Source organism: Nerophis ophidion, linkage group LG02 (assembly GCF_033978795.1).
Source record: "Nerophis ophidion isolate RoL-2023_Sa linkage group LG02, RoL_Noph_v1.0, whole genome shotgun sequence".
NCBI lineage: Eukaryota > Metazoa > Chordata > Actinopteri > Syngnathiformes > Syngnathidae > Nerophis > Nerophis ophidion.
The window spans coordinates 65,828,945-65,843,401 of record NC_084612.1 but is presented as its reverse complement, the minus strand read 5'-3'; the positions used below and the strand labels follow the sequence as shown (position 1 = coordinate 65,843,401).

General features: G+C 41.4%; 1 protein-coding gene across 3 annotated transcripts in view; it reads right to left on the bottom strand.

Annotated features, from left to right (window-relative positions):
* Positions 1 to 14,457, bottom strand: part of kaznb (kazrin, periplakin interacting protein b) — a 272,644-nt gene that overhangs the window by 162,412 nt on the left and 95,775 nt on the right. Inside the window, exon 1 of one of the 3 annotated variants that reach the window (XM_061888862.1) lies at positions 10,079 to 10,714. The exons of 1 other annotated variant lie outside the window; for it this stretch is intronic. In XM_061888862.1, the coding sequence (XP_061744846.1) occupies positions 10,079 to 10,295 (217 nt within the window). In that variant the 5' untranslated portion in view covers positions 10,296 to 10,714. Of the gene's footprint in view, positions 1 to 10,078; positions 10,715 to 14,457 lie in introns of those variants that run through there. One more of the 3 variants, XM_061888896.1, reaches the window with a different exon arrangement.

The window sequence follows — 14,457 nt, the reverse complement described above, 5'->3', positions numbered from 1 at the left end:
CCTACCAATTGGACGTGCCCTAAACACCTCCTTAGGGAGGCGTTCGGGTGGCATTCTGACCAGATGCCTGAACCACCTCATCTGGCTGTGAAGGAGCAGCGGCTTTACTTTGAGTTCCTCCCGGATGGGAGCTTCTCACCCTAAGTGAGAGCCCCGCCACACGGCGGAGGAAACTCATTTGGGCTGCTTGTACCCGTGATCTTATCCTTTCGGTCATAACCCAAAGCTCATGACCATAAGTGAGGATGGGAACGTAGATCGACCGGTAAATTGAGAGCTTTGCCTTCCGGCTCAGCTCTTTCTTCACCACAACGGATCGGTACAACGTCCGCATTACTTAAATAGTCTTGATTGCAAATACAAAACAGGTGCGGGCAAAAGAACTTAAAGGAAGGCGTGACGCTGCTACAGGAGAACACCAACAAAACAGGAAGGGTCACCAAATTAACAGCACAAGACAGAAACCAAAGCACTACACCCAGGTAACAACAAGAAACTCAAAATAAGGCATGATAACCTTGGTGGAGTTTCATTTTTTAACCTTTTCTGCTGGTGTTGTGAATCGGTGAATTATATTTATATAGCGCTTTTTCTCAAGTGACTCAAAGCGCTTTACATAGTGAAACCCAATATCTAAGTTACATTTAAACCAGTGTGGGTGGCACTGGGAGCAGGTGGGTGACGTGTCTTGCCCAAGGACACAACGGCAGTGACTAGGGTGACGAAAGCAGGGATCGAACTTGGAACCCTCAAGTTGCTGGCATGGCCACTCTACCAACCGAGCTATACCGCCCCATGTGCCTCCGTGTTTTTTTGTAATGAAAAAAATGTGCCTTGGTTTCAAAAAAGGTTGAAAAACACTGCTCTAAACAGCACAACGTTAGTTTTTATTGTAGTTATGCATTTTAAAAATAAGGTCGGCCCCTTACAGGCCTACTGGAATGAGATTTTCTTATTTAAATGGGGATTGCAGGTCCATTCTATGTGTCATACTTGATCATTTTGCGATAATGCCATATTTTTGCTGAAAGGATTTAGTAGAGAACATCCACGATAAAGTTCCAGACTTTTTGTCGCTAATAAAAAAAAGCCTTGCCTTTACCGGAAGTAGCAGACGATGTGCGCGTGACGTCACGGGTTGTGGAGCTCCTCACATCCTCACATTGTTTACAATCATGGCCACCAGCAGTGAGAGTGATTCGGACCGAGAAAGCGACAATTTCCCCATTAATTTGAGCGAGGATGAAAGATTCGTGGATGAGGAAAGTGAGAGTGAAGGACTACAAAAAAAAGAAAGAAAAAAAAAGACGAGGGCAATGAGAGCGATTCAGATGTTATTAGACACATTTACTAGGATAATTCTGGAAAATCCCTTATCTTCCTATTGTGTTGCTAGTGTTTTAGTGAGATTACATGGTCGTACCTGTACAACCTGAAGGTCGGAGGAGTGTGGCCACGGGATGTGGAGCGGAGACGGCGTCCACAAAGTACATCCGAACATGTCGAGTACCGTATTTTCCGGACTATAAGGCGCACTTAAAGGCCTACTGAAAGCCTTTACTACCGACCACGCAGTCTGATAGTTTATATATCAATGATGAAATAATAACATTGCAACACATGCCAATACGGCCTTTTTAGTTTACTAAATTACAATTTTAAATTTCCTGCGGAGTTTCTTGTTGAAAACGTCGCGGAATGATGACGCGTGTTTGTGACGTCTCGGGTTGTAGCGGACATATTAGCCCAGCACCACACACGGCTAAAAGCCGACTATTTTAATCTAATAATTACACAGTATTTTGGACATCTGTGTTGCTGAATCTTTTGCAATTTCTTCAATTAATAATGGAGACGTCAAAGAAGAATGCTGTTGGTGGATTGCAGCTGCCTTTAGCAACCGAAACACAGCCAGTGTTTCTTTGTTTGTTGTGAAGCTTTAACACAGAGCGGTCAAGCGAACATGATTCTCTACGTCAACCGGCAAGTTTTTGGATGGGATAATTGTGATATTAAGTCGGCTCTTACCGGAGACTTCAGTGCATAATGGGACTTCCTCCTGTCAGTGTTATATTGTGTCGACCCCCAAGATGCAGAGAAGGAGGGAGGCATTTTGCAGGAAAACATAGTTTAATTTAAAATACTAGAACTAGAACCAACAAATGGTACAAACAAAAACCACGCACGTGGGCGGATATAACAAACTAAGGGCTATGAACAAACAAATCGGAAGCAGGGAAAAAAAAACAGCAAGCTAGAAACATCTACCAAATATAGCTTACCGCTATGCTGCAATCACACGACCAGTAGGAATGACAAGTAGAAAAAAATGACATTCACACGACAATAATCCAGCCCTGACTGGAGGAGAAAACAGGTCTTAAATAGTGGCTGGCTGATTGATCCCAGGTGTGGCCTGGTGCCAATCAGCCACAGCTGAGGGTAACACAGCACTCAGGGAGACAAACAGGAAACAGAACCAAAATAAGAGTGCTGACAGGAACTAAAGACAAATGCAGAGGAAAAACTAAGACATAGACCAAAACTGTCAGGGACAAGCCTGACACCTCCTGCTGCTCAAAAAGGCAGCTGTGATCTTGGCTCCTCCATCGGCTTCTCTGAGAGACACTGGCGTTCACCGCAGCCATCCGACTTTCAGGTATGACTTTACAATCTCACTAAAACAGTATCAAAACAATAAGCCGATAAGGGATCTTACAGAATTATCCTAGTAAATGTGTCTAATTACATCAATCAATCAATCAATAATTACTTATATAGCCCTAAATCACTAGTGTCTCAAAGGGCTGCACAAACCAAAACACAAACCACTACGACATCCTCGGTAGGCCCACATAAGGGCAAGGAAAACTCACACCCAGTGGGACGTCGGTGACAATGATGACCCAGTGGGACGTCGGTGACAATGATGACTAAGAGAACCTAGGAGAGGACGAAAGCAATGGATGCCGAGCAGGTCTAACATGATACTGTGAAAGTTCAATCCATAATGGATCCAAGAGTCCCGTTCACAGCGGAGCCAGCAGGAAACCATCCCAAGCGGAGGAGGATCAGCAGCGCAGGGATGTCCCAAGCTGATACACAGGCAAGCGGTCCATCCTGGGTCCCGACTCTGGACGAGCGGTCCATCCTGGGTCCCCCATCTGAAACGGTCCCACTGCCGCCGCCTGGGGCTGTCGCCTTTTCTTTTTTCTTTTTTTGTGCTTCACTCTAACTTTCCTCATCCACAAATCTTTCATCCTCGCTCAAATTAATGGGGAAATTGTCGCTTTCTCGGTCCGAATAGCTCTTGCTGCTGGAGGCTATGATTAGAAACAATGTGAAGATGTGAGGAGCCCTACAACCCGTGACATCACGCGCACATTGTCTGCTACTTCCGGTAAAGGCAAGGGCTTTTTTATTAGCGATTAAAATTTGCGAACTTTATCGTCGATGTTCTCTACTAAATCCTTTCAGCAAAAATATGGCAATATCGCGAAATGATCACGTATGACACATAGAATGGACCTGCTATCCCCGTTTAAATAAAAAAATCTCATTTCAGTAGGCCTTTAAAATCATTCTTTTCCCTCAAAACTCGACGGTGCGTGTTATAACCCTTTGCGCCTAATGTAAGGAATAAGTTTGGTTGAGCTTACTCACCTCGTAGCTATTTTATTTTGGTGCATAGTGTAATGATAGGTGTGACCAGTAGATGGCAGTCAAACATAACAGATTAGTGTAGACAGCACTATGATTACAAATATGACTCAAGTAAACAACGGTATAGCTCGGTTGGCAGAGTGGCCGTGCCAACAACTTGAGGGTTCCAGGTTCGATCCCTAGTCACTGCCGTTGTGTCCTTGGGCAAGACACTTTACCCACCTGCTCCAAGTGCCACACACACTGGTTTGAATGTTACTTAGATATTGGGTTTCACTATGTAAAGCGCTCTGAGTCACAAGAGAAAAAGCGCTATATAAATATAATTCACTTCACTTCACTATATATGTACCATTGAAAATATAGAACATTACACAATGTGCTTAAAAATCTATCAAAATGTTTTACTATGGCTTTGGTAAGCTGTGAAGCAGCACCACTTGAATAATTGTCGGCGCATTAAACATACAAGTATTATTATGGTGTGTGTTATGATATGTGTGTATAAAGTAAGACATTAAGGTAATAAGCGGTACAAAAATGGATGGATGGATTATCTGGCGTTTTGTTTCGCAATATCATGCAAAAGCAACTTTTTTTTTTTACCTTCTGGTGCCTGCTGATCTGTATTTGGGATCTGCATAAGTCCTGAAAATTTGCGCGCGTCCGCGAGTTGATAGGCTTCTTCCTGTCCTCCATTTTCTTTGTTATGGGACATTCATCCTCCGCTATTTCCATTTTTAATTTAAAGTGGAGTAAAGTTCTTAGTTATATCTGTCAGTAAACTCGCCATGAAAGTGTTAAAACATACCGGTGTAGTGAGTTTACATTATTCACCCAAGGAACTTTAGGTATTAGAGTTACGGTCGGACAGTTTTTCACGGGATGTTGTTATTACACGAGTGAGCCACGGCTGAGGAGATGCTGCTCCGTCATTGATTGAAGAAAAGTCTGAATCTCATTAAAACAGTTAGCTCCATCTTTTGACACTTCTTCCACTCCCGTCCTTGCACGCTACACCGCGACAACAAAGAGGACGGGGAGAAAACCCTGCCCAAGGTGAACAAGACCGACCATAAAACGGAACATACTGTAGCGACTTTTAGAAAGCGGTTTGAAGATGATCTGTAAAACATAATCTATGCAACATTTTGACTAAAGAACCACCATCACATGTTTTGTAGACATGTATAAAAAAATAATAGTATGACTCCTTAAATGTGCACCTCATATATGAAAAAAGATCAACAATAGACCATTCATCGGCAGTGCGCCTTATAATCCGGTGCGCCCTTTTCCAATTGGTGACATTATATCCATATTTGGTCAAGTTTTACCCGAAAAGTTTCGCACGAGCCCGACATTGTAGTCTATAAGCCCCTTCTTTTTCTCTATCCTGTTGTTGTGGGGCAGACTGGCTCCTACATGCACACGTAGCCTCCAATGTTGGCATTTCTTTTACAAATGAGCACATAGTTGGAACTTATATCTGTCAGTAGACTCCATATAAAAATGCTAAAAACTACAAAATAGCTGACGGGGAGAAGATGCAGTCAAAGTGGAGGCACGTAAATAAGACCGCCCACAAAAACCCGTCCTGAAGATGGTCTGTAAAACATACCCATGCAAACTTTTCAAAAAAGAACCGCCATCACATGTGATGTAGTGTTTTAAATGTAGAAATGAATCATATTATGACCCCAATAAACTGTCTTTAAGCTGAAGTGGAGTGGTAATAGTATTTTGGCGACATCTAGTGGCTACAACGATACATTACATTTAACTTATGACGATATAAGTTGAATGATGAGAACTGTTACTGGTTATCCTCCAAAGCACTGCAGATATGTAAGTAATATGCAAATATAATTATTTTAAATTGAGCTGTTGTTTAGCTCCGAGTGTTTGTTACCTTTCTTAAATGACTTCATTAAATACAGGAAAATACCAACTTTGTATGCTTATTGGAGAACATTTAAAAGGTCCAGCTTTGCACAGGTAAACGCGCTGCAGGACTGTTTGTAATATCAATTAATATCGGATCGGGACACTTCAGATTAGGGGTGTCGAACTCATTTTAGATCGAGGGGCCACATGGAGAAAAATGTAGTTCCAAGTGGGCTCCACTGGTAAAATCACAGCACGATAACTTAAAAATAAAGACAACTTTGTTGAAAAATAGAACAAGCACATTCTGAAATTGTACAAATCATCATGTTGGTTGATCTTATTCTATCTTTATTTGTCGTTTTTTTATATTTTCTGAAAAAATTATGTGATAATGTTCATCAGTCAACTAATCGTTTTTAATTTTCAATCCTTAAAGGTAAAAAAATTACATCAAAATCAAATTAAAGAATGTTATTTATGTAGTCTGCTCATTTTAATTGTCTGATGTACTAACATCTGTGAGGTTTGGCTGGCATTGTGGTGCGGGTTGGGTTCTCTCGTGGATGCAGCGGAAAGGAACACAGCGTTCAGGTAAGAATGATGATTTATTCAACTACAAAAAGAGACTAGAACCAGAAAAAAACTTGCACATAGGCACTAAAGACAAAACGAACAGAACTAGCATGTGAGCTAGAAAGAACGAAAGACGCTAGCATGTGAGCTAGGGAAATAAACAAATGAATAGCCTGGAAGCTAACAAGTACAAAAAGGTATTTACCACAATGCGGGATAGCGACGTCACCTGTTGCATCAAAAGCAAAATTCACTGCGAGACCGAATGGCAAACAAAGGCAGGCTTAAATACAGGCAGAAATTAGGAGGCAGGTGCGCGACAAAAAACAAGCAGCGGGTGACACTAAATGCGTAACTAGGCAACGGAACAAAACAAGAAGTGCCACCAGGAACTAAGGACATCAAATAACAAACAGGCTGTGATAACCAAAGAGAAAACCGAACCCAAACCAGAACATGACATGATCCAAATAGCGGATCATGACAACATCATGTGGTTTACTTTGTATATATGTAGCATCATCTACAAAGAAACAAAGAATTGCTATTGCGACATCCAGTGGACACATTTAGAACAGCAGTTTGGCACCCCTGGTTTAGATTTTTTTGTATCCCTAAGAATGATTATCGGGATCAACAAACTTCAATGCAAAACTACAGAATCATTCAATGATTGTGAAATATGTCAAGTAAAAAGTACCGATATCGGTATTGGCAATGCTGCCGATATACTTACTGGGTAGTGGATCGATACTAAAAACGTGCAGTCTAGTTTTTACGGTCACTTGTAGAATGTGTCTGGCTAATTAGCGAGGCATACACAATATGCAACTTTACAGAGAAGTAGGGTTGTACGGTATACCGGTATTAGTATAGTACTATTCGGTTCTATACCGCCTCCGAAAAGTACCGTCGTCGTCACGTGGTGTCATTTTACGAGCAGAGGAGCATGTTCGGCAGCGCACAATCACAGAGTACTTACAAGCAGACAGTGTGTAGACTGAAAAGGGAGAACAGACGCATTTTGGTCTAAAAACCAACGATAAAGGTGAACTTCTAACACTGAAACGCCCTCAGGATGAGGTGCTTTAAGACATGGCTAGATAGCTAGCGGCTAAAGTCCGGCCGTTGCGTGTTTTAGCTACATCTAAATCACTAATCCTCGTCTCCATGGCGACAAATAAAGTACTTTTTTTTACAAGTATCATCCCTGCAGGACGAGGAATAGCTAAACATGCTTCACTACACATCGTAGCTCACCGGCATCAAAATGTAAACAAACGCCAGGCGTGGATCTACACCTGACATCCACTGTAATGATACCAAGTTCAGGAGTGATACGACGTCAACATTTTTTGGCATCACATCATCTTCCTTCTATGTATTTTTATCTATTTATATTATTTTTATAAACTCGTGATTTTTTATAAACTAATGACACCAAGTACAGGAGCGTATCTAGTCGATACTACTATGATTACGTCGATATTTTTTGGCATCACAACATCTTTCGTTTTTTTAAAAACGGGTAATATGTTTATAAACTCAGGAAATACGTTCCTGGACACATGAGGACTTTGAATATGACCAATGTATGATCCTGTAACTACTTGGTATCGGATTGATACCCAAATTTGTGGTATCATCCAAAACTAATGAAAGGCATCCAAACAACAGATTAATACGTGATTATTGCATTTTAACAGAAGTGTAGATAGAACATGTTGAAAGAGAAATTAAGCAGATATTAACAGTAAATGAACAAGTAGATTAATAATTCATTTTCTACCGCTTGTCCTTAATAATTTTGACATAATAGAATAAAAAAATGACACAATATGTTACTGCATATGTCAGCAGACTAATGAGGAGCGTTTGTTTGTTCACTTACTACTAAAAGACAAGTTGTTTCGTATTGTTTGCTATTTTATTTAAAGACAAACTTGCAAAAATAAACATATGTTTAATGTGCCGTCAGATTTTTCGTTAAAATAAAGCCAATAATAATTTTTTGTGGCGCCCTTTATTTAGAAAAGTACCGAAAAGTATCGAAATAATTTTAGTACCGGTGTTGTACCGAAATCGGAATTTGTAACTCCAGGGGGCGATGTTCCCATGGCGTTTGTTTGATGGTTAAACGGCAAGGCCAAAGAGGAGGAGAAGAAGAACGCTTGCATAAATAAATTATACATATTCTGGATATCAAAGAATCAACAGCTGATACAATAGACTCATACTATAATGAAAGTAAGTCATTGATTTCAAGATTATGTGTAATTTATTAATGCTGAAATTCTGACAACTGACGTTTTACAGAATTAAGGATAGTTTACGCCAGGGGTCACCAACCTTTTTGAAACCAAGAGCTACTTCTTGGGTACTGATTAATGCAAAGGGCTACCAGTTTGATACACACTTAAATTAATTGCCTGAAATAGCCAATTTGCTCAATTTACCTTTAATAAATAAATAAATAATAAATAAATAAATATATATATAAAATGGGTATTTCTGTCCGTCATTCCGTGGTACATTTTTTTTCCTTTTACGGAAGATTTTTTGTAGAGAATAAATGATGAAAAAAACACTTAATTGAACGGTTTAAAAGAGGAGAAAACAGGAAAAAAAAATGAAAATTAAATTTTGAAACATAGTTCATCTTCAATTTCGACTCTTTAAAATTCTAAATTCAACCGAAAAAAAGAAGAGAAAAACTAAAAAAAATGTTTTTAAATATTTTATGGAACATCATTAGTAATTTTTCCTGATTAATAATAATTTTAGAATTTTGATGACATGTTTTAAATAGGTTAAAATCCAATCTGCATTTTGGTAGAATATATAACAAATTGGACCAAGCTATATTTCTAACAAGGACAAATCATTATTCCTTCTAGATTTTCCAGAATAGAAATGTTAAAAAAAATTCAAAAGACTTTGAAATAATATTTAAATTTCATTCGAAAGATTTTCTAGATTTGCCAGAATATTTTTTTGGAATTCTAATAGTAATAAGTTTGAAGAAATATTTCACAAATTTTTTTCATCGAAAAAACAGAAGCTAAAATGAAGAATTAAATTAAAATGTATTCATTATTCTTTACAATAAAAAAAAAAAATACTTGAACATTGATTTAAATTGTCAGGAAAGAAGAGGAATGAATTTAAAAGGTAAAAAGGTATGTGTTTAAAAATCCTAAAATCATTTTAAGCTTGTATTTTTCTTCTAAAATTAGCTTTCTGAAAGTTAGAAGAAGCAAAGTGAAAAAAATAAATGAATTTATTTAAACAAGTGAAGACCAAGTCTTTAAAACATTTTCTTGGATTTTCAAATTCTATTTGAGTTTTGTCTCTCTTAGAATTGAAAATGTTGAGCAAAGCGAGACCAGCTTGCTAGTAAATAAATACAATTTGAAAAAAATAGAGGCAGCTCACTGGTAAGTGCTGCTATTTGAGGCCAGCGGGTGATTCGTCTGGTTCTTATGGGATATCTGGTGCCCGCGGGCACCGCGTTGGTGACCCCTGGTTTACGCCATTTACGCAAGCCTTCTTCTTCTCCTCCTCTTTGGCCTTGCCGTTTAACCATCACACAAACACCATGGGAACATCGCCCCCTGGAGTTACAAATCCCCATGGGTAACAGATTTCGGTACAACACCGGTCCCAAAATATTGGTATCGGGACAACACGACTTGGTAGTGGATGGATACTAAAACGTGCGGTTTGGTTTTTGCAGTTCCTTGTAGAATGTGTGTGGCTATTTATCGAAGAATACACAATACGCAACTTTACAGAGAAGTTAGCTTCCAGAGGGATGCAGCCCCCCCCCCCCCCCCCCCCCCCAAAAAAAAACACAAAGCTCCGGTCCAAGAACAACCTGAATGCCTCCAGAAGGTTCCAAACGGCATTCCCCGCATATCTGCAAAGACGTTCCCACAGAGCTGACACTCACCCCGGTAGCGGAGGCTGTCGGCATGGTGGTGGTGGTGGTGCAGGAGGTGGTTGCGCTGCCGGTGGTTCTCCAAAGCGGGGGGTCCGCCGGCACCCCCCAGGCCCGCCAGTCTGCAGTTGGTGGCGGTCAGCTCGGAGCGCAGGTTGCTGACTTCCTGGCTGGCCGAGCGGATGGCCCCGTCGATCCTCTGGGCCAGCTGCTTGTTGTCCTCCATCATGTTGAGGATCTTCCCCTGGGGAGCGGGTCCACACAGAGCAGCATGGTGATAAAGTTGCGGAAGACGGCGACACTGATCCCCTCTCTCTCTCTCAGTTCAACTTCGAGCAAAAAAGGAGAATCTGCCCGGCGAGGGGTGACGTCGACCTGTTACCGCATCCTTCACATGTGTGCGAGGAAGAAGAAGGAGAAGACGAAGGAGAAGACGGCGTGGACGCGCTGCGAGCAGCCCGAGCTGACATGCAGCCTTTAAGCGGAGCGTACCATGTGCTGCAGGGCCGGGGGAGCGAGGAGGGGGACGGGGAGGAGAGGTAGGAAAGGAGGGGAGGAAAAGCTATGCATCCCACACCCTGGTGGAGTCTGTTACCAGTTAGCAAGTGGTGGAAAAAACAGAAACTGGCCTCCCCCTCCTCACTGCAACGCCCCGCCGTCCTTTTTGTCTCTCTCCCACGTCCCCGTTCATTCCGTTATATATTCATCTCTTTTGTCCTGGGAGAGAAAGCTCAGCCCCACATGGGCCGGCGGGAGAGAGGAAAGAGGGACGAGGGGGTGGGTTTCGGGGTTGGCGCAGGCTCAAGGCGCCCAAAGGGGGGAAAAAAAACTTTTCAACTAGTGTAAACTTAGCTGCTAGTCCTCAATAGAAGACAGAGAGGCCCTGAGACATGCTGTAGAGAACAGGCTGGATTACATTTCGCCGCTCACAAAGTCTTGTGTGGCGGACAATACCGCTCGCAAATGTTACAGGCCTACTGAAATGAGATTTTCTTATTTAAACGGGGATAGCAGGTCCATTCTATGTGTCATACTTCATCATTTCGCGATATTGCCATATTTTTGCTGAAAGGATTCAGTAGAGGACATCCACGATAAAGTTCGCAACTTTTGGTCGCTAATAAAAAAGCCTTGCCTTTTTTCGGAAGTAGCAGACGATGTGCGCGTGACGTCACGGGTTGTAGGGCTCCTCACATCCTCACATTGTTTACAATCAGAGCCACCAGCAGCGAGAGCGATTCGGACCGAGAAAGCGACAATTTCCCCATTAATTTGAGCGAGGATGAAAGATTTGTGGATGAGGAAATTTAGAGTGAAGGACTAGATCTTCCTTTATTACCTCCTGCTTCGATTGAAAGTCCAGTTTAGAAAACTGCTATCAGACCGCTGCGATCAGTTAGCTTGGCCGACGACAGAATTATCCTCACCCAACTCCCCCTCCCGTTCTGCTCCGCGGGTGATCCCTCAATCCCACCGTTGCCACCATGAAGTGTTATTGTATAAATAATACACTGGGTGATCAGGACTGGAACATGCTTTATTTCAGCCGGGTTGTTTACATAGCCAGCATAGGAGTGTTACATCCTAAAAGATCCGTTGCGACATATCCGTTCCAGCACATATCACGTCACTCATTGTCACTTCTTCTGCAGCCGAGTAGTCGCAAGAAGGATCATATATATATATATATATATATATTAAGGGTGTAACAGTACACAAAAATTTCAGTTCTGTACGTACCTCGGTTTAGGGGTCACGGTTCGGTTCATTTTCAGTACAGTAAGAAAACAACAAAATATAATTTTTTGGGTTATTTACCGAATTTGTAAACAATGGTTTTATCCTTTTAACATTGGGAACACTATAATAATTCTGCCCACGTTAATCAACATTAAACTGCCTCAAGTTGTTGCTTTGATTAAATAAAATGACAAAACCTTTCTTCTACATATAAAGAGTGCAACATTAAACAGTTTCAAGTCAACTCATCATGCTTAATTTATTACAGCATTTGGGAAGCCCGTAGTTGACTTTTATTAAACACACACACACACGCACACCCACACACACACACACACACACACACACAGCAAAATGAGCTAACGTAACGCTAAAAGCTAATTAGCGTTCACCTCAACCCAGAACTATGAGAGCTGAGCTGCAGTTTACTTTTCTAGAAGGTCAACGGGCTCATAGTGATGTTTGTAATAGTTGTGACTGCGAAGTGTTTTTTATAATTTGGGGAGTGGTGCACCTGCGAGACACATATCTGCTCATCTCGACGCCGGAGCACTGACAACATGCGCTCTGAATACGCACTGCTGATTGGCTTTGTATGTAACCAATCAGATGGTTGTGTGGGCGGGACCATGCTGGGTGCTCACGGCTCAGAGGCAGCTGCAGAGCAGCTTGTTAAGACTTTAGTTTACAAACTCGTTCGATACACCCTCGTACCGAACCGAAACCCTCGTACCAAAACGGTTCAATACAAATACACGTACCGTTACACCCCTAATATATATATATATATATATATATATATATATATATATATATATATATATATATATACACACAGTATATATATTCATCCATTTTCTACCGCTTATTCCCTTTGGGGTCGCTGGTGCCTATCTCAGCTACAATATGGTGAAAGGCCGCGTACACCCTGGACAAGTCGCCACCTCATCGCAGGGCCAACACAGATAGACAGACAACACTCACACTCACATTCACACACTAGGGCCAATTTAGTGTTGCCAATCAACCTATCCCCAGGTGCATGTCTTTGGAGGTGGGAAGAAGCCGGAGTACCCGGAGGGAACCCACGCATTCACGGGGAGAACATGCAAACTCCACACAGAAAGATCCCGAGCCTGGATTTGAACCCAGGACTGCAGGACCTTCGTATTGTGAGGCAGACGAACTAACCCCTCTGCCACCGTGAAGCCATATAAGTTTAAAACATACAAGTCATGTATACATTCTTTTCTGTCAAAATGGAAACAACGAAAACATTTAGTAAGAAAGATAGAGTATCCACATTACTTCCAGGCTTTTGCGGGTCACATTACATGACATGTCGGGCCGGATCTGGCCCCCGGGCCTTGAGTTTGACACGTGTGTACTAGTGAGGTTATACACTACATCCCTACTGTACAACTTTTGCTGAGGTGTACCAAAAGTTAAATCTATGTCACTCACATCATTTGGCAAGCATGACAAGACCGCTAGCGTGAGTGATGTATCACTCTGATTGGTATTCTCAGGACGGCAGTGAGGGACAAACAAGGACGGGACTGACAAGTGTTGGAGACGCACAACTTTTGTTAAGTTACGCAAACAGTCACTGTGAAGAAGCGTCAAGTGATAAACGCCACTTAGTTTCAGCAGTCCATTTCCTTGCTGCCCTCAGTCTCCCTCTTGGGTCGAAGTTGTCCACACAATGTGGAAATCATATTCCAATGGAAGCTCAAACGTTCCGCGATTTAATGCAACACAAGCGCATCAATTTATAGAGCTCATTCTTTGGCTCCGACGTGTTTGTGATGGCACCAGAGAAAAGGCACCAGCAATGGCAAAGAAAAGAACCGTGACGGCATGAATAAGCCAAAGGTGCATTTACATCAACCAAGTGAAGTAAACATGAGTTTAATAAGGAATCTGGCCTAAGGTGTGTTCTCAAATTAACTTTAAATATTTGAATATCTGATTGCTGCAATTTTGCACCATCTTGTGGACATTGTGAGTAATGCAGGTCAATGACCATGAATTGGGGTTTTGACATTACAACAGCAAAAATGTAAATTGTAAATGGGTTGTACTTGTGTAGCGCTTTTCTACCTTTTTTTTCAAGGAACTCAAAGCGCTTTGACACTATTTCCACACTCACCCATTCACACACACACTCACACACTGATGGCGGGACAATACAAAATGCACTTATATAACCCAATCCAAACAACCTTCCCTAGTCACAGTGCAAAAAAATACAATGCAACCGAAACATAGAGTCAATACACATGGTCACACGTAACACATCCTGCTCACTGAACTGTATGGATATTTTGAAAAACGTCCAAACACCCAAAACAATTAAAAATTACTCCCATGATAGGAAAAATTCAAGACACTTATCAGTGTTTGGCACATTTTAGCGGTTTGACATTTCTGATTGGAAATGAACAAGGTAGGTGTCAAACTTTCACATACTCTTAAAATACAATTATATCAATTAAAATGAACATATATATATATATATATACACAAATACATATATATATATATACATATACATACATATACATGCAGTGCTTCACAGTGGCAGAGGGGTTAGTGCGTCTGCCTCACAATACGAAGGTCCTACAGTCCTGGGTTCAAATCCAGGCTCG